The sequence below is a fragment of the Sciurus carolinensis genome, chromosome 17 (assembly GCF_902686445.1).
Source record: "Sciurus carolinensis chromosome 17, mSciCar1.2, whole genome shotgun sequence".
Lineage (NCBI taxonomy): Eukaryota > Metazoa > Chordata > Mammalia > Rodentia > Sciuridae > Sciurus > Sciurus carolinensis.
In genome coordinates, this window is record NC_062229.1 from 1730739 (window position 1) to 1750619 (window position 19881).

The 19881-nt window shown below is 68.1% G+C and overlaps 2 protein-coding genes across 3 annotated transcripts; both read left to right on the forward strand.

The window, feature by feature from the left end:
- Positions 1-88: 88 nt before the first annotated feature.
- On the forward strand, positions 89-4432 carry S1pr4 (sphingosine-1-phosphate receptor 4). Its single transcript, XM_047532506.1, has one exon. The coding sequence runs from the start codon at positions 2211-2213 to the stop codon at positions 3363-3365; it is 1155 nt and encodes a 384-aa protein (XP_047388462.1). The 5' UTR covers positions 89-2210; the 3' UTR covers positions 3366-4432.
- A 3662-nt stretch (positions 4433-8094) lies between these two features.
- On the forward strand, positions 8095-19574 carry Ncln (nicalin). Of its 2 annotated transcripts, none has more exons than XM_047531942.1 (15): positions 8095-8403; positions 12295-12485; positions 12738-12882; positions 14032-14126; positions 15536-15616; positions 16360-16463; positions 16990-17078; positions 17170-17309; positions 17449-17627; positions 18290-18377; positions 18462-18500; positions 18573-18733; positions 19042-19095; positions 19185-19263; positions 19424-19574. In XM_047531942.1, the coding sequence occupies exons 1-15, from the start codon at positions 8220-8222 to the stop codon at positions 19481-19483; spliced, it is 1689 nt and encodes a 562-aa protein (XP_047387898.1). In that variant the 5' UTR covers positions 8095-8219; the 3' UTR covers positions 19484-19574. The 2 variants fall into 2 exon arrangements, with proteins under 2 accessions (XP_047387898.1, XP_047387897.1); XM_047531941.1 differs by having other exon boundaries at positions 8096-8403; positions 18570-18733.
- The last annotated feature ends 307 nt before the right edge of the window (positions 19575-19881 follow it).

Genomic DNA, 19881 nt, shown 5'->3' on the forward strand with positions numbered 1-19881 from the left:
CTGGTCCTGCTGCCCGGTCCCCCTCCCTGGTCCCCCTCCCTGGTCCCGGCTGCCTGGTCCCCCTCCCTGGTCCTGCTGCCCAGTCCCCCTCCCTGGTCCCGCTGCCCGGTCCCCGCTCCTGCATCAGCAGGTCCCAGGAGCTCTGCACCCGCCAGGGCAGGGCGGGAGGCGCTCAGGAGCGCAGACCTGGGTGCACAGAGCTCGGGTGGTGTGGGTGAAGGACAGGGGCGGGTCTTTTGTGCTGCTCTCTGCGGTGCTGGGGGTGGACCCCAAGGTCGTGCACAGGCTGGGCCAGTGCTGACCTCCAAGCCACCGGCCCAGCCTGGGACCAAGGTCCCGCCTCAGCCAGGGTCCACCGGAGCCCTGGATCTGCCGGCCGCCGTGGTTCTCCCCTGGCGCCTCGTCTCCCTCTCCCCCTTGGGGGGCGCTGGTCCCGCTGAGGTCCACCCAGAGCACAGCAGCCCAGGGCGCCAGCGCCCGGTGCCCATGCTCGGACCTGCCCCTCTGTCTCTGGAGCAAGTCCTGCTTCAACGTCCCCGGCCGGTTCTCTCCTCCCGACAGTGGGTCCTGGGAGTGACCCGAGGACTCGGTTGCCCCCACCCAGCGGCCTGGCACCCCACTCGGGGCTGCAGAGCTCCGGCCGCTCCTGGTCTGCACGTGGGGCTGCTCTCCCACGTGCGTTTGCGTGTTGGGGTGCTGGGGGGCAGCAGGACCCGGCTGAGCGCACGCGCCCCGCCCACGGCACCCGCATGCATCGCGCGCCTGCGAAGGGCCTGCGGAGGCTGGGTGTTGTCCGTGCTTGGGGTGCGTTTCTAGAGGGGTCATCCTGGATCTCACAAGGCCTGGCGCAGGCCAGCACTGCCCCAGAGGTGGGACTCTGCTGCTGAAGGTCCCGCTGACCAGGGACAGCACTGCACTCCCCGCCATGGCTGTCCCAGCCTGTGTCTGGGCCCAGCTGAACCCAGGCTCAGTTATGGGAGGGACTCAGCCAGACCTGGGGGTCAGCTTGGGGTCAGCCCAGGGTCAGGGGTCTGTGTCGGGCATGCTTGAGGCACAGGTCAGCCTGGCTGCCCTGGGACCAGGGCTCAGCTAGCATGGGGCTCAGCCCCTGGCTCAGGGCTCAGTGGCATGGACTCAGTCCAGGGTCAGGGCTCAGCTCTGCACTGAGCCCTGGGCCAGGTCTGTGCTCGGCTCAGACAGGGCTCAGCCCAGGACCCGGGTCTGACGGGAGCAGCGGGGCTCAACTTCGGATCAGCCTCCGTGTGGGCCCTGCCTGGGCCTCTGGCCGCCACCCCCTGCCCAGCCTCCCCACCCCCACACGCCCTCCTGCCACCTTTCCGCCTGGTCACCTCCCATGACGAGAAGCTGGCTCCTCCCCAGGCCCTGCCCGGCTTCCCTGCGGCTACCCACCCCCAGCGCTGACGGTAAGTGGAGGGGCTGGGGGGCCGGGCTCCCCTCTGCCCTCCCAGGGGTGCTTGGCTCCTGTGGGCATGCCTGCCCTTCAAGGCACACCTGGCCCCTGGTGGGACCCTGGCTGGCAGAGCTGGTGTGGCCATCCCTGCTTGTGGTCAAGGGTACCACTGTCAGGAAGGCTGATGACCCCATGGGCCCGGGTGGGGGATAGGTGGGCCTGGCCACGGGGTGCCGCAGGGTGAGTACGGGGCCCGGCAGATGCAGCAGTGAAGCCCGGGAAGGGTGCTGCCCGGGACTGCCCGGCTGCACCGGCGTCCCCGTCCCTGCTGCCCGTGTGCCGGGTCCGCCTCAGGAGCTCCCTCCAGATGCTGGCTCAGTTTCCCTCTCTAGTCAGGCGCGGCCCTGAAGCAGCCACATGGGGCGAGTCAGCGACCTCAGTCGGCGCCCTGGGTGTGCACTGACCAACACTTATTAAGTCCCTGCTGTGTGCAGGCGTGACTGAGGCAGCTGGGGGAGGTGGTGGGGGTGCTCCTGGGGACCAGAGGCGTCTCCCAGGGAGGGTGTGCGAGGACCAGCGGGGGCGGCAGGGGCAGGGTGGGGGTACTGCAGAGGACGCCCCAGAGGCCTCGAGTCCAGCCAGAGCCGCCAACCGTTGGGATGCCCCTCCCTGCCCTTGGCCTCACCCCCACCCTGGGGGTACCTTGAGCATAACAGGAAATTTCAAATAACAGGAAACCGAGGCCAGGGAGGCGGGAGGCTCCACCCTGCCTGGGCCTCAGTCTGCCCCCAGGGAGGCCATGAACACCACGGGGGCCCTGCCGGTGGCCCTGGAGGCCTGCCACCAGCTGGCGGCCGGGGGGCACAGCCGGCTCCTCGTCCTGCACTACAACCACTCTGGCCGGCTGGCGGGGCGCGGGCCGGAGGACGGCGGCCTGGGGGCCCTGCGGGGACTCTCGGTGGCGGCCGGCTGCCTGGTGGCGCTGGAGAACCTGCTGGTGCTGCTGGCCATCGCCACGCACATGCGCTCGCGGCGCTGGGTCTACTACTGCCTGGTCAACATCACGCTGAGCGACCTGCTGACCGGCCTGGCCTACCTGGCCAACGTGCTGCTGTCGGGGCCCCGCACCTTCCAGCTGGCCCCCGCGCACTGGTTCCTGCGCGAGGGGCTCCTCTTCGCGGCCCTGGCCGCGTCCACCTTCAGCCTGCTCTTCACCGCGGCCGAGCGCTTCGCCACCATGGTGCGGCCGGTGGCCGAGAGCGGGGCCACCAAGACGGGCCGCGTCTGCGGCCTCATGGGCCTGTGCTGGCTGCTGGCCCTGCTGCTGGGGCTGCTGCCCCTGCTGGGCTGGAACTGCGTGTGCGCCTTCGGCCGCTGCTCCAGCCTGCTGCCGCTCTACTCCAAGGACTACGTGCTCTTCTGCGTGCTGGTCTTCGCCGGCATCCTGGCCGCCATCCTGGCCCTCTATGGGGCCATCTTCCGGGTGGTGCGGGCCAACGGCCAGAAGGCCCTGCGCGCCCCGGCCCGCCGCAAGGCCCGCCGGCTGCTGAAGACGGTCCTCATGATCCTGGTGGCCTTCGTGGTGTGCTGGGGGCCGCTCTTCGGGCTGCTGCTGGCCGACACCTTCGGGTCGGACGTCTGGGCCCAGGAGTACCTGCGGGGCATGGACTGGATCCTGGCCCTGGCCGTGCTCAACTCGGCCGTCAACCCCCTCATCTACTCCTTCCGCAGCCGCGAGGTGTGCCGGGCTGTGCTTGCCTTCCTCTGCTGCGGGTGCCTCCGGCTCGGCCTGCGAGGCCCCAGGGACTGCCTGGCCCTGGCCGCCGAGGCCCACTCGGGAGCGTCCACCACTGACAGCTCGCTGAGGCCCAGGGACAGCTTCCGGGGCTCCCGGTCGCTCAGCTTCAGGATGCGGGAGCCCCTGTCCAGCATCTCCAGTGTGCGGAGCCTCTGAGGCTGCGGCCGACGGACATCCCGAGTGGGGACACGCACCCTGCAAGGCCCTCCTGCAGAGCCCAGGGCCTGCTGAAGCCCCTGGTGCCTCGGACAGGGAGGCCACTGGCCACCACGGAGAGTGCCTGCAGCCGGGCGGCCGGAGGACCAGGCCCAGCTCCTGTGGGGTTCTGGGAGGCCCGACCCCTCCCTGGGCCTCCGTGGAGCTGCAGGTGGCGAGGCCGGGCTGTGGTGATGTGCCCAACGTCACAGAGGAGCCTGCGTGTGTGTGGGTGACCGGGGGCTGCGGGCTGCTGGTCCTGTGCAGGGCCGGGTCCGTGCAGACAGGGCCGCACGTGTGTGGGAGCACGGTGGTGACGGGGTGTCTGCAGGAGTGGATTCCCCGAGCGCGTGTGTAGCGATGCCTCCGCGCATCCCGAGGACAGCGGGCAGGGGGACGCTTACCTTCACCTCCTCGGTCTCTTCCCCTTGGGGGACAGTCTCCTTCCCCAGCTCTGCCTCTGCATCTTTTGGGGTCCCCCAGCTGGGGGCCAGCAGGGAGGACGAGGCCCAGTCCCTTGGTCTGGCGTTTCTTCCTGCTCTCGCCGCCTTGGCCTCCCCCACTGTGAACCCAACTCGTCCGGGCACCCAGGGTGACAGGCAGGTGCTGGCCGGGGCACCTGCACCCAGAGGACCGTCCGTGATGGTGGCTGGGCCGTGCCCCGGGGTGCAGCTGCGGGTGGTGCAGAGCAGAGCTTCCCAGCCGTGTGCTTGGCTGAGTTCCTTCACATTAAATGGCAGCACAGCTGGTGCCTAACACCAGCAGCAGGTGAAGCCCCGGAAGGTGGCCCCGTGTTGGGCAGGAAACTGCACTTTCCTGGCACGTGGGCCCGAGCCCGGGAGCATCCTCCGGGCCAGCCCAGAGCTCAGGAGAGGGCCTTGGGACGCGCCCTGCAGATGCCGGGGCACTGGCAGCTGTTTCTCTGCTGCAGCACGGGGGACGGGGTGACGGGCGGCTGGTCCCCACACTGCCCTGCGCCGTAGCCACTAGCCGTGTGTGGCTGTGCAGAACTCATTAAAGTCACTGAAGTCTGAAGAGCCCGTTTCTGCACTTTGCTGTGCCAGGGCCGCAGGCAGCCTCTGAAGACAGAAGCCCCTCCTCTGCTCGGTTCTGGGGGCGGGAGGCCAGGTCCGGGTGTGGGCAGGGCTGGCTCCCGAGGAGTCTGTCCAGGCCCTCCCGGCGTCTGGTGGAGGCTGGCAGCCTCAGTGCCCTGGGCTTGCAGAAGCGCCTCCCGACCTCTGCCTCCGTCTGCACACGTCCCCCTGCCCGTCTGTGGACGCCCATCACCAGGCGAGGGCCCCCAGCTCCCCTGGGCCTCATCCTGGCCGATTCCCTAGCAGGGCTCTGCTTCCAAACAACAGCACTTGCTGGGGTCCTGGGGGTCAGGGCTTGAACGGGTGGATTTCGGGGGCACAGTTTGGCCTGTGACAGGCCCATGACCCGTTCCCAGAGGAGCTCACTGGACGCGATGCTGGCAGTGTCCTGCTGGTCACGCTGGGTGGAGCTCCGGCACTTGGCCGGGGCCTGATAAGCTCCCTGCCCCGGCGTGTGCTCCCGGGGACCACGGCAGGCAGGTGGGTCCTGGTGGCCTTGGGGAGCTGGAGCCCGGGCCAGCCCGGAGCTCCCAGCCTGTCTCCCTGCCCTGGGGGTCGGGGGCTCTGCTTCCCGGGCTGAGCCCCTGCTGCTCCCTCCACAGGGACCTCACATGCGGCTCGTGGCCCTGGCGGAGCGGCCTCCCCACAACCTTTCCCTGTCCTCACTATCAGCCCGCCTTTGAGCTCAGCTTTAGCATCACCACCTCTGGGAAGCCTCCCCTGCTTTCTCCTCCCTAGGGCTCCTTCGGGCCCCCCAGCTGCCCACGTGACCTCCGTCGTGGCTCCAAGCACCCCAGTCACACATCCGTCTTCTCTGGACGCTGCGGGTTGCCTGGGCTGTGGCCGTGTGGCCCAGAGCTCTGGGAACCTGCCCTGATCTCGGAACCCTCCTTCCCCTCTGCCTCCGCGCCAGCTGTCCTGGACAGCGCAGACTGTCCCCAGGAAATGTGCGTGGGTGGCCAGGGGTCAGCGGGAAGCCCTTGCCCGGGTCTGCAGCTTTCTCCAGCTCTGCCACCCTGTCTCCTCATCTGGAGAGCAAGACAGCCGTGGCCTCCTGGGCTGGGTGTGTGTCGGGTGCTGCTTTTGTGTCGTCTGGGGTGTGGACGGAGCCCAGGGCCCCATGCCGGCCAGGCCAGCCTCCGCGGAGCGCACCCGGCCCTGCGTGTCCGGCATGCCCGCAGCCAGGCTTGGGGAAGGGGCGGCGGGGGCCGAGGTGGTGATGGACGTGGCTGGAGCAGGCCCGGGGCGGGAGCCTCAGTGCCCGGCTGGAGGCTTCATCGTCCATCGGCTCACCACCCTGAGCCAGTCTGCCCCCCGGGACTCGCTGGGCCAGGAGGGGTTAAGTGGAGCCAGCCGCGCGGGGCGTCAGAAGCAGGTCCAGCGTCCCCCGCCGCTCGGGCTCGGAGGGACGCTCGCAGCCAGCCCTTGCTCCCCAGCCGCTTGCACCGATTCTCATCAAACCTCCCGTGCCTCTGGGGGTGGGTGGGCGCTGTGCCTGCTGTCATGGTACTCAACAGCCCAGGAGATGGAGGCCCAGAGAGCCGAAGCCACCTGTCTCAGGGCACACAGCTGGGAAAGGGAGCAGCTGGGCTTTGAACCTGTGCTTTCACTCAGTACAAATGCCACTTCTCAGAGGGGACCCACGGGAGGCCTCGGTTACCTCACTGGGACCTGGGACATCAAGAGGAGGGCCAGGCTCTGCCTTTACGCTTGGCCTCTAAGCACAAGAGGCCAGGAGGCAGACCTTGGTGGACTCAGAAGCCTTCCTTCCTTTGTGGACTCGGGTGCCGTTGGGACCCATTTTCCGGATGGGAAAATGGCCGCCAGTTACAGAGGGGATTCTGGTTTTCTGGGGTACAGTGATGTGATCATCAGGGGCTAGTTGTAGGCTGACACTTTAAGGTAGGAGGGCGGCTGTGGAAAGGTTGGAACCCAGTGTTCCTTCTCTGGGATCCACTGTCTCCCGGAGTTTCAGTATGTGCTGTGCCTCCATTTAGGGCCGATCTGCGATGGCGGAAGGTCAGAGTTCAGGGCCCGCTGTTGTTAGGGAAGGGTGCTCTGGGAGAGGTTCGATGTCTGGCCAGTCCCCCGCTCCTCCCGAGCGCACTGTCCCTCCCTTTTTATTTTCCACGACCCTTCATTCCAGACTCTGAAAGGGGAGAGAGAACTGGGGCCCGAGTCAGAGCTGGCTGCTTCACTGAGGGGCGAATGGGGGACCCTCCTTTCCGAGTTCAGGAATGGAACGCTGTGGGGAGGGAACCTTGAGGTCATCGCTCAGGTCGAGTTCCCCTTTGCGGTCTCAGGGTAAGGAGGCGAGCAGGAGGGTGGCGTCCACGGCGTGTTCCGGAGGCAGGGGGCCGAGCAGGTAAGCTTCTTAAGAAATCGTTCCTGTACAGAATTAAGAACAGGCAGGGGAAAGGTCATCGTGAGTACAGTGAACTTGGGCGACTATACGAAGGGGGCAATTAATCGATGAGCAGACATTAAGGGGATGACTCCGGCAGGTGATGCAGTCGGGACCTTGTCCTTAGTCGGAGTCACCGGCCTCACTCAGATTTAGGGGGTACGCCCCACGATTTTAGGGTTGTGGGTCCTTCGGAGCATAGCAAGCAGGATTAGCTTTGGAATCACAGTTTCCTGTTGCTTCCATCTTTCCCATCCTGCTCAAGAAATTATGCAAAATAAGAACAGAAATAAAATCAACAGCCTCAGTCTTCCCATCTGTGCAAGGGGGTATAAGTTACTGATGCTCCTTAAGGGTGCCAGGTTCTGAGACACTAATTCATGGGGTTGTCAGATAAGGGAAACATCAATAAGGGACACCCGGACTTCCAATAAACTACAAATTTTTTCTTTTGTTAGTATAAATATTCCTCAAATATAAGTAAGGATAAACACAAGTTTGCCATCCACCCCAGCATGTGGTCTAGCCTCCAGACTACAAATCCCAGAACCCACTGCAACCCGGTAGGCGACAGCCCATCAAGGTTTTTTACCTTTTTCCCGTTCATTCATCCTCAAATAGTATGGGCCACCGCAGGGAGCCAGGCGCTGTTTTCAGGATTCTGGAACTACTTCGATGCCCAAATCGTACAAAGTCTGAGCCGTCATTAGCTTCACGGCTCAATTTTTGGGGAATTTAAATTGTATTTCCCCCTCTCCAGAAACTACAGTTCCCATGATTCTTTGTGCTTTTTTTTTTTTTTTTTCCAAATGGACCACAACTCCCAGAAGAACCAGCGCGCCAAATGAGTACTTCCTTTTTTCTTCTATTTTCTTCCCGAGTCAATGTCATGTCCTGACCTCGTCTCTTATTTCCTTGCTCCTGGCTCCCACCCCAAACCAAGACCAGGGTTTAAACAAGTTCTACCTAAAAATGGTTTCTCAAACCTATGCAGTGCCCAACTTGGAATTCCTGTGAAGTTTCGGTAGCGATAGCGAAATAATCGCCCATAGCTTTCATCTGGGAGGCTCAGAATGGGCCTACAAGTCCCAGGAGGCTCCAGGCGTCCGGGTGGACTACAGCTCCCAAGAGGCAGCGCGCGCAGGGCTGCCCGTGGCGATGCACGCAGGACCCCGGGGCGGGCGCGGGCTGCCCGACGCGTTGCCCGCAGGACCCCAGCGGCTGCCCATGCCGAGGTGAGTCCGCCGGACCCGCGGCCGCCGTCCAGTGCCCGTCCCGTCCCCGCCGCCGCCCCGCGCGTACCCGCCGCCGGCCAGGATGCTGGAGGAAGCGGGCGAGGTGCTGGAGAACATGCTGAAGGCGTCGTGTCTGCCGCTCGGCTTCATCGTCTTCTTGCCCGCGGTGCTGCTGCTCGTGGCGCCGCCGCTGCCCGCCGCCGACGCCGCGCACGAGTTCACGGTGTACCGCATGCAGCAGTACGACCTGCAGGGCCAGCCCTACGGTGCGTGCGCGCCCCGCCCCGCCCCGCGTGCGCCGCCGGGCCGCCCGGCCCTGGCCCAGGACCGCCGTCCGCCAGGCCCGCTGGCCACGGAGCCGGCCTGGTCCTGGCCCAGGCTGCAGACCCTCGCCCAGACCCGCTGTCTACCGAGGCCACTGGCCCTAACCCAGGCCCAGGCCAGCATCTGTGCCGGCCCCGGCTGTCCACCAGGTCCACTGCAGCGCTCTCCCAGGCCCCCTCTGGGCTGGTCTGTGCGCCCAGGATGTGCAGCGTTGACTTGTCCCGGCCAGCGCAGTCCACTCCAGCCTCAACGCGGCCAGCCCCTGCACCCAGCGCCACTGCCCTGGTCTGTTCAGCCAGATCCACCCCACCCCTCACCCAGGCCGGCCTCTGTGCCTGCTTCCTTGGCTGTCCTTCGGATTTCCTTGGACCCCCCTGGTGTTCCTTCTTTGACACATGTCCACCCTCTCAGCTCAGCATCCTCACCTCCTCCACCCCAGAACCCCACTTGCTTGTCTTCCCAGGGTCTCCTGGGGTTTCTGCCAGACCCCTGGCTGGACCGCTCAGCTGCCCGCTCACCCGTCTTGCCCCCGCCCCATCCCCCAGTGCCCTGCCACATTCAAAGCGCCCTCTGTTGCCTCCAGCTGTATAGTATTCCCGAACCTTCTGGTTTCTGGGTTGCCTTCCTTCCACCTGACCTCGTGGCACCCTGGAGACTTGATCTTGACTTCCCCTCAGGGTCCCCTGTGCACACTCAGGGCGGTCTGGGGGGGCTGTTTAGGCCCAGCTTGGGCCAGAGGCCCCAGCCTCAGCCAAGCCTTGGGAGCCGTGCTCTCTGGAGGTGGATTCACATGGCCCCTGGGTTCCTTTTTGCCCCAGAATTGCCTCGTTTCTTTGTAGAGTGGTGGTTTGCCAGCCCAGGAGACCCTGGGCCACTCCTGGGGACATGTGGTCATGCCTGAGGGCCCTGGTCTGGACTGGTGGAGGCTTGGGACACTGCTCAGCACCCTCAGTGCTCAGGACCCCTCTACCTCCGTGGGGCTGTCCAGCCCCATCACTTACGCTGCTGAAGAGGCCCCTGGGTTAGAGTGAGTACTTTCTTACCAGCTGTGGTCTCTAAAGGTGCCAGGCAGTAGGACTGTGTCACGTGACCACGTTCTGTCTCCTGTCCATCTGGCCGAGGGACATGGTGTTTAGTGTCATTTAATTGTAACAAACTCAAGCAGGCACATGTGGCCAGCAGCTACCAAACTGGGCAGCACAGCCCTGCAGCTCAGGAGGTTTTTCCAGAAGAGTCCATAGTCCAGGACGCCCCATCCTGCCTCCCCAGGTCCTGTGGTCACCCTGCCTGGCTCGTCCCCGTCTGCCCTCCCTGTGCACCCCACCTGTCACCTGTCCTCAGCTGAGCTGCCCCGGCAGGTGCCTGAAGTGACCCCCCACTCCCTACAGACCTGCCCCGAAACCCGGGCCGAGTTCACAGGCCGTCTGCTCGGCCTCCGCCCGCTTCCTCCCTTCCTGCGCTCGCTTCCCGCCTTCTCCCGCTCTGGTCCTTTGTCCTGTGCTGGAACCTCCCCAGCGTGCCCTCCTGCCTGGACCCGTTTCTGTTGCTCCTCGACGAGACACCAGGAGCTGCCGCCCCGCATGGGTACGGCCGTCCCCGGGCAGCCCAGAAAGACTGCCGCTCGCAGGGCCTGGCAGCTGGCCCCGGTTCTGCCCTGGTGCTTCCCGGCCGCGGCCCCGGGCTCCAGGTCCCACTCTCAGGTTCCCTGTGCTTGGGCTTCGACCCTCAGCAAGGGAGGCCTGGCACCCAGGGAGCCTGTGCAGGGCGAGCGGGGCAGGACGGGGCCGGCCCTGACGGCCTCCAGGCTCCAGGCGCTCTCCCAAGCGGTCCCATGTCTGCAGCCCTGCCCAGCCCCAGCCGGCCACGCTCCTTGCCCAACTTCCTTTGGCCTCTGTTGGGAAAGGCAGGCAGGGCACTGCAGGGCCCGGATGTGGGCGGGACAGGTGGCACTGAGTCCCTGGGGCGTGGCTCCTTGCTTGCACCCCTGCCACCTCCACGCAGAGCCAGGGATCTGGGCAGGTGGCCCCTGTGATGCCCACGGGCCTGGCTCCTGGGCCTGTGCACAGGGATGACCTGGCCTGCCGGAGTCCTGCTGCTGCGCGGGGGATGCGCGCTGAGCTGGGCGGCGGGGACAGGTGCTCTTGGCCCGTGGTGCAGGGCCTGCTGTCCTGTGTGGTCCGGTCCTGGCAGGGACCTGGGCGGTCTGCCAGGTTGGAGGGCCGTGTCCTGGAGCCTCCGCGGGTCCCCTCTGGGTTCTGCAGCCCAGCCCTTGGCTGTCCTGGCAGTCGCTCTGCTGGAAGGACCCTCCGCCTGCCCACCTCTCCCGGGCTCCTGCGGAGACTGTCTGGAGGGTGCTGCCCTGGCCGCTGTGCCGGGCGCCTTCCTGCTGGGGTCACTTGCTCACTCTGCCTGCTGTTGGTTGGCCTGCAGCGTTTGGGGTGTCTGAGACCGTGGCCCCTTGCCTTGGCCTTTGACCTTTGGGGCAGCCCGTGTCAGCGACCCTGTGCCATCGGGGGCTGCATGCTGCCTGGGGCCCTGGCCTGCCGCCCCTGCTGAGCTCACCTGTCCCTGGCACCCTGCTGTGGACTGTGCCCCCCCAGGGCCTGGGGGTCGGTGCATCTTGGGGGACGCCACCTGGCGGGTGCGTGAGGTGGAGTGGGTGTCCCTTCACTGGCCTTAGAGGGCAGCCGTGGGCTGGATCCTGAAGCAAACCCAGGGGAGCCAGGAAACAGGTGCCCAGACCTGCAGCCATCTGGGGGCTCCTGCGTGGCAGGGAGAACACCTCTGTGCCAGGCTGGCACCTCTGTTGCTGCCAACCCTGGCTGCGCCCGGGGGCGGTGTGCTCTGGGTCTGCTGTGTTGGGGACCCACGTCTGAGCAACGCTGGCCTCTTCACGGGGGCTTGGTGGCACTGAAGAGCTGGCTGTGCGGCGCACCCAGCAGGAGCTCAGGGCTCCCGTTCTGTGTCTGCGGGTGGCACGGGCCCTCAGGAGGGGTGGGGATGGCATTTAAGGGCAGAGCAGGGGCCTCACCTGGGGTGACGTCTGGGGACGTGTGGCCGTCGCGGCTGTGTCCTGACCTGGAGGGTGGAGCCCTGGTGCTCTGGCTTTGCTCGCTCACTGCCCAGTGCTTATTGGGGGTCGGCAAGGGGGACACAGCTGCTAGCCGTCCCCTGCCCTGGGCCCGAGCAGTTAGAGGAGAGGACTGGCCCCAGGAGCCAGGGCCGGGGAGGGCGCGGAGGGCAGCGGCAGGGGAGGGGCCGCCCGCGGGGAGCAGGGGGCGTCTGGGGATGCAGCCTGGGGGTCCCTTGCAGGACAGCCCGTGGGGCGGGGCCTGGCGTGGGGCTGGGTCCTGGGGCTCGAGTCCCAGCAGCGCTGCTGGCGGCCAGCGCCTGGATCGCAGGGGACTTGACAGGCCCTGGCCCCCTCTCGGGCACCGGTGATATGACAACCCCTCAAGGCCCCTCTGAGTGGACGCCAGGTGGTCCCGGCTGCCCCTGCCCTTCCCTGGGACACACTGCAGTGTGGCCTGGTGGGCCCTGTGCCCCAGACCCAGGCTCTGCGGAGAGCTTGTCACAAGGCCACCAGGGCCTCTGTCCTCTTGTGCCATGCAGGGTAGAACCCGGGCCCAGAGTGCCCCGGGGCCAGTCTGACCCTGCTGTCCCCGAGAGCTGGTTCCACTGCGCCTGGCCACTCCCTGGGTGACCATTGCCTTCCGCCTTCTCCTGCGGGAGTGGAGCCGAGGGCCTTTTGGGAGGAGCGCTGGCCAGGCTGCAAGGCGGACGTGTCCCCTCTCTGGCCCTGGCCGGCCCAGGCTGAAGCGCCCGCCCCGCAGGCACCCGGAACGCGGTCCTCAACACGGAGGCGCGCACGGTGGACGCGGACGTGCTGAGCCGGCGCTGCGTGCTCATGCGGCTGGCCGACTTCTCCTTCGAGCAGTACCAGAAGGCCCTGCGGCAGTCGGCCGGCGCCGTGGTCATCATCCTGCCGCGGGCCGTGGCCGCCGTGCCCCAGGACGTCATCCGGGTGAGCCTCGGGCAGTGCCCGTCGGGCCTCCTCCCCGGTGCTCCCTGGCGATTCCGTCCCCGGGAGTGGCGTCCTCCGGTGCCATCTGGGGCTGGGTGCTGGCCTGGAGTGACCGGAGGCCAGGGACACTGCCCACCGAACGTCAGGGCCGGGGAGGACCTGTTTCCGGGAGCGGGCGGGCGGCCCCACAGGCGGAGGGTGGGCAGCGCCGTCCAGGGCCGTGGCCAGAGCCCCGCACGCTGCCTCCCCCAGCGCTTCGTGGAGATCGAGCCTGAGATGCTGGCCATGGAGACCATCGTGCCCGTGTACTTCGCCGTGGAGGACGAGGCCCTGCTGTCCATCTACGAGCAGACCCAGGCCGCCTCTGCCTCCCAGGGCTCCGCCTCTGCGGCCGAAGGTGACGTGGGCCCCGGGCTGCACGCGGCGCGGAGGTGTCCCCGCAGAGGCCAGGCCGGGTGCCCCCGCCCGCGGCTCAGCCAGCGCATGGCAGCCCCCCCGGGTCCTGCGCCCCAGGAGCCTCCGCGACCTGACGACTGCGTCCTCACCTTGAGGAGGTCGCGTTGGGGACAGCAGCGTCCCCAGGGTGGCGCTGGGGCGGGAGGACTGCCGGGCGTCTGCCTGTGAAGCGGCAGGTGCGAGAGGAGGACGCCGACCCCGGGCTGGTGGAGGGGCTGGGCAGCAGCATGGTGGCCGCACCTGTCCCCAGCCGCCCGGGCCTGAGGCAGGAGGTTGGCAGGGTCCAGGCCCAGCAGGGCCACCTGGTGAGACCCTGTCTCAGATGGAAAGCAAAGGCCGCCTGGCACAGCTGCCCGGCATGCGGGCCCTGCAGGACCAGGGCGCAGGGCCGGTGGGCCGTGGACGCAGCTGGACTTGGACCAGCCCCTGGGGAGCGCTGCAGGGGCCGTGTGGGGCCGTGTGGGGCCGTGTGGGGCCGCGGACGAGGTCCCTCCATGTTCAGGTCCAGACCTGGCCACGGGCGCCTGCTTTCATGGGCGGGGTTTTCCCGGCCACAGCAGCAGCCATTGATGGCCATGTGCCTGTGGAGCCGGTGTGTCCCCGGCCCCGGTAGAAGGCCTGGCCCTGGGCGGGAGGGAGAGTCTCCTGGTGACTCCTGCCCAGCTGCCCAGTCGCGTGGCATGGCTTTGGGCCCAGGGGTGTGCCGTGGCGGGTCAGTGGAGGAAGCTGGACATGAGGCCACGCTGCCAACCACAGCTGAAGGCCTGAGCCCGAGCACGCGGGGCCTCCACGTAGTCGCACAAACATCACGGCCAGCTCCTGGGGCCCCAGCTGCCCGGGTGCCGTCCTGCAGGCCCACGTCCCACGGTGAGGGTCTCCACTCTGGTGGGGACGGAGCCAGGGCCTCGCACTTCTGGACGCCAGCTCCTTGGCCAGCGAGCCCGAGACCCCAGGAGCAGGGACGTGATTGGCCAGGGCCAAGGAGCTGGCGAGGGCACCAGTCCCTGTGTGCGGCAGGGTGGAGCAAGCCGGCCCTGGACGGCAGAGGACAGCCCCCCGCCCACGTGACCCGTCCCTCTGCCCTCCCTAGTGCTGCTCCACACAGCCACTGCCAACGGCTTCCAGATGGTCACCAGCGGGGTTCAGAGCAAGGCCGTGAGCGACTGGCTCATCACCAGCGTGGAGGTGGGTGCCCAGGCTCTCCCAGCTCCCAAGCTCACCCCTGCCCACCTGCTGCCTCTGCCTTGCCCTGGCACCCACTTGAGTGGGGCCCCTAGTGGCCGAAGCCCTTAGGTGGCCCAACAAGGCCCTCATGCAGCCTCTGCTATGGCCAGGAGCCTGCTCTGGAATGCTGACCCCTGCCAGCCCCCAGTCTCCCTCCTGTCCTCCATTGCTTCCACCAGCTATGTACCCCAGGGCCTTTGCACTGGCTCTCCCCTTTCCTAGGAAGGGTCCTATTGAGTCCCTGCTGTGTACAGGAGGCAGTGCTGAGTGACATACTGTTCCTCCCTCCAGAAGCGCCATTCTGGCGTGGGGGTAGGGAAGTGACGGGTCCAGCCCAGTGGCTGGAGGCCCTGCCCGATGGGGTACCGTCCGCAGGGCAGGGAGCTGGGGTGGTTCTGCTTTTGTCAGGCATCCCGGCCAAGAAGCCTGTGGCCAGCGGAGGCCGACGGGGGCTGTGAGGGTGCAGCTGCCAGGCTCGGTGGGCGGGAGCTGGGCAGGAGGCCCCGCTGAGCTGTGGTCTGGCCCCGGCAGCAGCACCGAGCCCTCTCGCCATCGGGGTTTTGACCTGCCAGTGCGGCCACCTGCTCTCAGTTCTGGAAGCTTCTGTCTCTCACAGGGAAGGAGGGGACCAGAAGCTGTGGGCTCTGACTGTCCACTCTTGACCCTCCTGTCGACTGCGTGGATCAGTCTGTGGCACCAGGGACCAGGCAGCTCTCCCGGGGTCACTGTCGGGCCCACTCCTGGGCCCGATTCTCCCTGGGGTGAAGGCTCCCGGGCTCTGCCAGGCAGCAGCGCTCACTGTGGCAGGAGGCAGGGAGGCCTGGTCACCAGTGGCCTCCACCATCTGGACGGGGCCTCAGCACCTGTGTGGCCGCCGCTGCTGCAGGAGGCAGACGGGAGTCGCCCGGGGCGGGGGAACGAGGGAAGGGGCCCCCCACCGGCCCCGTGTCCCTGCGGTCCAGCTCCAGAGGGCCGCGGAGGCCGCTGGATCTGGCGAGCCCCGCACGTGGCTTCATCCAGAGCGTCTGCTGCCTGGAGCTGGACCCAGCCTCGCAGGGTGGCCCCAAGTTCCCGGGAAAGCCGCCTCGAGCGGTGTCGCCAGCTGGACCCGGGCTCCGCAGACCCGGCCCAGGCCGGACAGCAGGGAGGGCGAGGCCCGGCAGACTGGCCGTGGGCAGTGTGCTCCTGCTTTGCCTCCTGGGCGGCCCCGCGGCAGGTGGAGCCCCAGGTCCCGCCTCTGCCACGTCCCCAGGGCGTCCTGGGCTCCCAAGGGGCTGGGGGCCGGGACAGCCCCGGGCAGGTGTGCAGGGTCCAGCCGCTGGCCCCATGTTGCAGGGGGCCGATGGGGGCTCAGAGCTGTCTCCCTGCAGGGCCGGCTGACGGGGCTGGGCGGAGAGGACCTGCCCACCATTGTCATCGTGGCCCACTACGACGCCTTCGGGGTGGCCCCTGTGAGTACCCACCACCCTGGCCCAGCGCAGGGCGGGTCCAGCTGTCCTCGCCCCCCGCGCTCCTGCCACGGGCAGTGGGAGGGCCCCATCGCTCTGCCCCACGAGGTCTGAGCTTGACCTCTGAGCGCTGAGGCTGGCCTTGAACTTGCCTCCTGCCTCAGCCTCCAGCTGCTGGGATGAGGGCGTGGCCGAGAAGCTGTCGTTTGGTACAAAAGCATGGCATTCAGTATTCAGCACACCCAGGACTGTGCGGCCAGTCCCTTTAGTTCCAAGACATTCTGTCACCCCAGAAGGAAGCCGTCCCCATGAGCAGTCCCCGTCCCATCCCCAGCCCTGTGCCCTGGGTCCACCTTGGCTCTGGACTCGCTGTCCAGGCATCGCAGTGCGAGGCCCTGACTGGTTTTCGCTGTCCAGTGTTGGACCAGGGAGCCTAAGGCCACCGCCCTGCCCTCGGTGGTCCCTCAGGGGTCCCAGTGCTCTCCTGTCCTCGAGAGCCAGTTCTCATCGTTGGTGACCCCGTGCTAGGATGGACAGACGAGCGCAGGCAGGGGCAGGGGTTTGGAGGATGCCCCACAGCTGGGCACCAGGGTGGAGGCCAGGCGGTGGCCCGGACGCTGCCCTCGTGGAGTCTGGGGGTGTGGGGTGCGGCCCGTCGGGCTGAGTGGGGCTGTCCCACCAGGGCTGGTCCACCGTGGGCTGCTGGGGCGCGGCCGGCCAGCGGGCAACCTGCTGTCCCCCCGCAGTGGCTGTCGCTGGGTGCGGACTCCAACGGGAGTGGCGTCTCTGTGCTGCTGGAGCTGGCGCGCCTCTTCTCCAGGCTCTACACCTACAAGCGCACCCACGCCGCGTGAGTGCCGCCTGGGCAGGGGACGCCCGGAGACCCTTCACACCAGCATGCCCCGTGCCCCGCAGTGACCGCCGGTGTCCTTCCGAAACCCGGGGCAGGCAGGGCAGTCCTGGCCCGGCAGCCTCTGCCCGTTCCGTGGACCAGGGCCACCCTGAGCCGCTGCCTCCTTCACCCAGGCCCGGCTCCTCTGCGCCACCTCCTAACCGATAGCACTGCCCCCAGCCCTGTTCCCGAGGACGGCCACCTTTACCCTCGAGTTCCCAGCGGGCGTGAACTCGGGACAGTTTGCCTCAGTGCAGTGAGTGGGAGGGACGGTGGGGCTGGGACGTGGAGGGGCCTCCCTGGGTGGCCTCCAGGCAGGCCGAGTTCCAGGGGCCTGTCACCACAGCTGGCTGCCTTGGAAACGCAGGGTGGCCCTGGCAAGCGGAGGCGCAGCTGGCCTCCAGGCTGTGCCACTGGGGAGGTCGGCTGCGGTGCCCGGCCTCCTCGGGCCGGGCTGGCTGTCACAGCGGAGGCTTGCCCCCAGGTACAACCTCCTGTTCTTTGCTTCCGGAGGCGGCAAGTTTAACTACCAGGGGACCAAGCGCTGGCTGGAGGACAACCTGGACCACACAGGTCAGCGGCCCGGCGGGCGGGAGCTGCACTCGGGGGCGGACGGGGCCGAGCCCCGTGTTGGCCGCTGCCACCCAAAACCTCGGCCCCACAGACTCCAGCCTGCTGCAGGACAACGTGGCCTTCGTCCTGTGCCTGGACACCGTGGGCCGGGGCAGCAGCCTGCACCTGCACGTGTCCCGGCCGCCCCGGGAGGGGACCCTGCAGCACGCCTTCCTGCGGGAGCTGGAAACGGTGGGTGCGCTGCTCCGCGGGCCCCCGCGCCTGGGCTGGGCTGTCTGTGCGGCCTGCGCCGGGCACCGCGCCGCCCAGGGTGGCCAGCTTTGTGCCTCGGGGCTGGCCCGGCAGGCCGCCTGACCACGCTGGGGCGCAGGTGGCCGCCCACCAGTTCCCCGAGGTGCGGTTCTCCATGGTGCACAAGAAGGTCAACCTGGCCGACGAGCTGCTGGCCTGGGAGCATGAGCGCTTCGCCATCCGCCGGCTGCCCGCCTTCACCCTGTCCCACCTGGAGAGCCACCGCCACGGGCAGCGCAGCAGCATCATGGACGTGCGGTGAGGCCCGGGCCTGGCGCCACCCAGTGCGTCCCTGGCAGGGTGGGGGGGCGGGTGGCAGGACTGGGGCCCACTGGGGCTGTAGGGGGGGCGGGACCCCGTCCTGGGGCCCCAGGAGAGCGGGCGAGGCTGGTGGGCGGGGCTGGGGTCCAGGCCGCTGCCCTGGCCCACTGTCCGTCACTGCCTGCCCCTGCGACCCAGACCAGGCTCCCTGGACCTCTGTGGCCCCTGGAGGGCCTAGTGCCGGGCAGGCGCTCTGCCTGGCCGCAGAAGGGGGCGCGGCGGGGCTGTGCGGTCCTGTGGGCTGTCCTCGGGCCGCAGGGAGGGCCTCTCGCACCTGGGCTCCAGGGCCTTAGTTGGTGGCCCTGCGGCTTGTGCATCCATTGACGTGAGGCCGTCCAGCCTTCTCATGGGGACGCCAGTCCTGGGCCCGGGCCCACCCAGGCCAGGCGGCCTCATCCCCACTGTGTCTCTGCAAAGCCTCGTTCCCGGTAGAGGGACACCACGAGGTGGACACTGCCCGCCCCCGCGGAGGGCTCGAGTCTGAGGCAGAAGGCCTGGGCTGGGTGGGCGGCACTTGGGCGTCCGCGGCCTCGGCTGTGCCACCGAGCAGGGCTCCGGCCGCCCCCGACCCCGAGCAAGCAGCTGGCGCCTCCCCGCAGGTCCCGGGTGGACTCGAAGACCCTGACACGCAACACGCGGATCATCGCGGAGGCCCTGACGCGGGTCATCTACAACCTGACTGAGAAGGTGGGCCCTGCCCCGCGTCCCCCGCGTCCCACGTGTCCCCTGCGTCCCCCGCCGCTGGGCTCAGGCCGCCTCCTCTCTCCGCAGGGCACGCCCCCGGACATGCCCGTGTTCACCGAGCAGATGGTAAGGGCGGGCGGCCGGGCAGCGGCGGGCAGGCGGGCGGGAGCCGCCATGACTCGGCGCGTCCCGCAGCAGGTCCAGCAGGAGCAGCTGGACTCGGTGATGGACTGGCTCACCAACCAGCCGCGGGCGGCGCAGCTGCTGGACAAGGGCGGCACCTTCCTCAGCACGCTGGAGCACTTCCTGAGCCGGTACCTGAAGGACGTGCGGCAGCACCACGCCAAGGCCGACAGGCGGTGCGCAGCCGGCGGGCGGAGGATAAGTAGCCGCAGGGAGCCGTGGTCGGCCCAGGCCCACCCGCACCCTCTGGAGCCGGCGCGCCAGCCCTCCACCCGGGAGCCCCTCGCCGTGCCCGGGCAGATGGGCAGGGCGGGCGCTGAGCAGGCCAGGGGCCTCTCAACCAGCTCCGTGGTTGACCAGCTGGGCGCCCTCAAGGCCGCCTCCCCAGGGCACGGCCCGAGCTCTGGCTGGTCCCAGGAGGAGCTGTGGGGACGCGCGGCCCGGCCAGTGTCGGGTGGGCGCTGAGTGGCCGCTGTCTCCCCAGGGACCCTGAGTTCGTCTTCTACGACCAGCTGAAGCAGGTGATGAACGCCTACAGGTGAGTGGCCGCCATGGCAGCCGAGGCAGCCACGCTGGCACCAACCCACCCCGCTGGTCCCTGGCCACACGGTCCCCTGCTTCCCCCAGGGTCAAGCCGGCCATCTTCGACCTGCTCCTGGCCGTCTGCATCGGCGCCTACCTCGGAATGGCCTACACGGCAGTCCAGGTGAGCAGATTGGCAGGGCCTGTGGGGACGCAGGGTCGACCTGCCCAGCCTGGAGTCTGGCGCCTGCAGTGACCTGCCCAGGCCATGACGGCTGGCGCCTGCTGCGCCCCGGCCTCCCTCGGGCTCTGCTGGCCTCACCCTGCTGCCCCGCCGCCCCTAGCACTTCGACCTCCTCTACAAGACGGTGCAGAGGCTGCTGGTGAAGGCCAAGACACAGTGACCGCGCCGCCTGCCCGCACCTGCCATGCAGGACGGACTCGCCCCCTCGCAGCCGAACCTGAATTACAGAGCTTTCGTGTTGCTGTCCAGGACTCGGGCTTGCTTTCTCTCTTTTCCGTGGACTTTCCCTGGAGGAGAGCGCGCGGCCAGCTGGGGCCAGGCCTGGGACTTGGGGGCCAGCGGACCAGCCCCGCCCTGGGGCCTGCCCAGCACACGCACCTTACAGAGGAAGCCCAGCTGGCAGAGCCGGGCCAGGCCCTGACCCTGACCTTGCAGCTGGCTGTCCTGGACGCCCTTGGATGCCGGGGTGTCCTTTGTACCCTGCTGCTGACCCGGGTCTGGTGGCCCCCTGGCCATAGCCTCTGGGTCTCAGGATTCAGCCCTCCGTGGCTCCCCTGC

Excerpts from the sequence above, each read along its gene's own strand:
- Ncln (XM_047531941.1), top strand. The coding sequence starts at position 8,220 with ATGCTGGAGGAAGCGGGCGAGGTGCTGGAGAACATGCTGAAGGCGTCG. Across the intron at positions 12,883-14,031 it reads CTCCGCCTCTGCGGCCGAAG|TGCTGCTCCACACAGCCACT; the intron begins GTGACGTGGGCC and ends TGCCCTCCCTAG. Across the intron at positions 18,378-18,461 it reads TCTACAACCTGACTGAGAAG|GGCACGCCCCCGGACATGCC; the intron begins GTGGGCCCTGCC and ends CTCTCTCCGCAG.
- S1pr4 (XM_047532506.1), top strand. The coding sequence starts at position 2,211 with ATGAACACCACGGGGGCCCTGCCGGTGGCCCTGGAGGCCTGCCACCAG.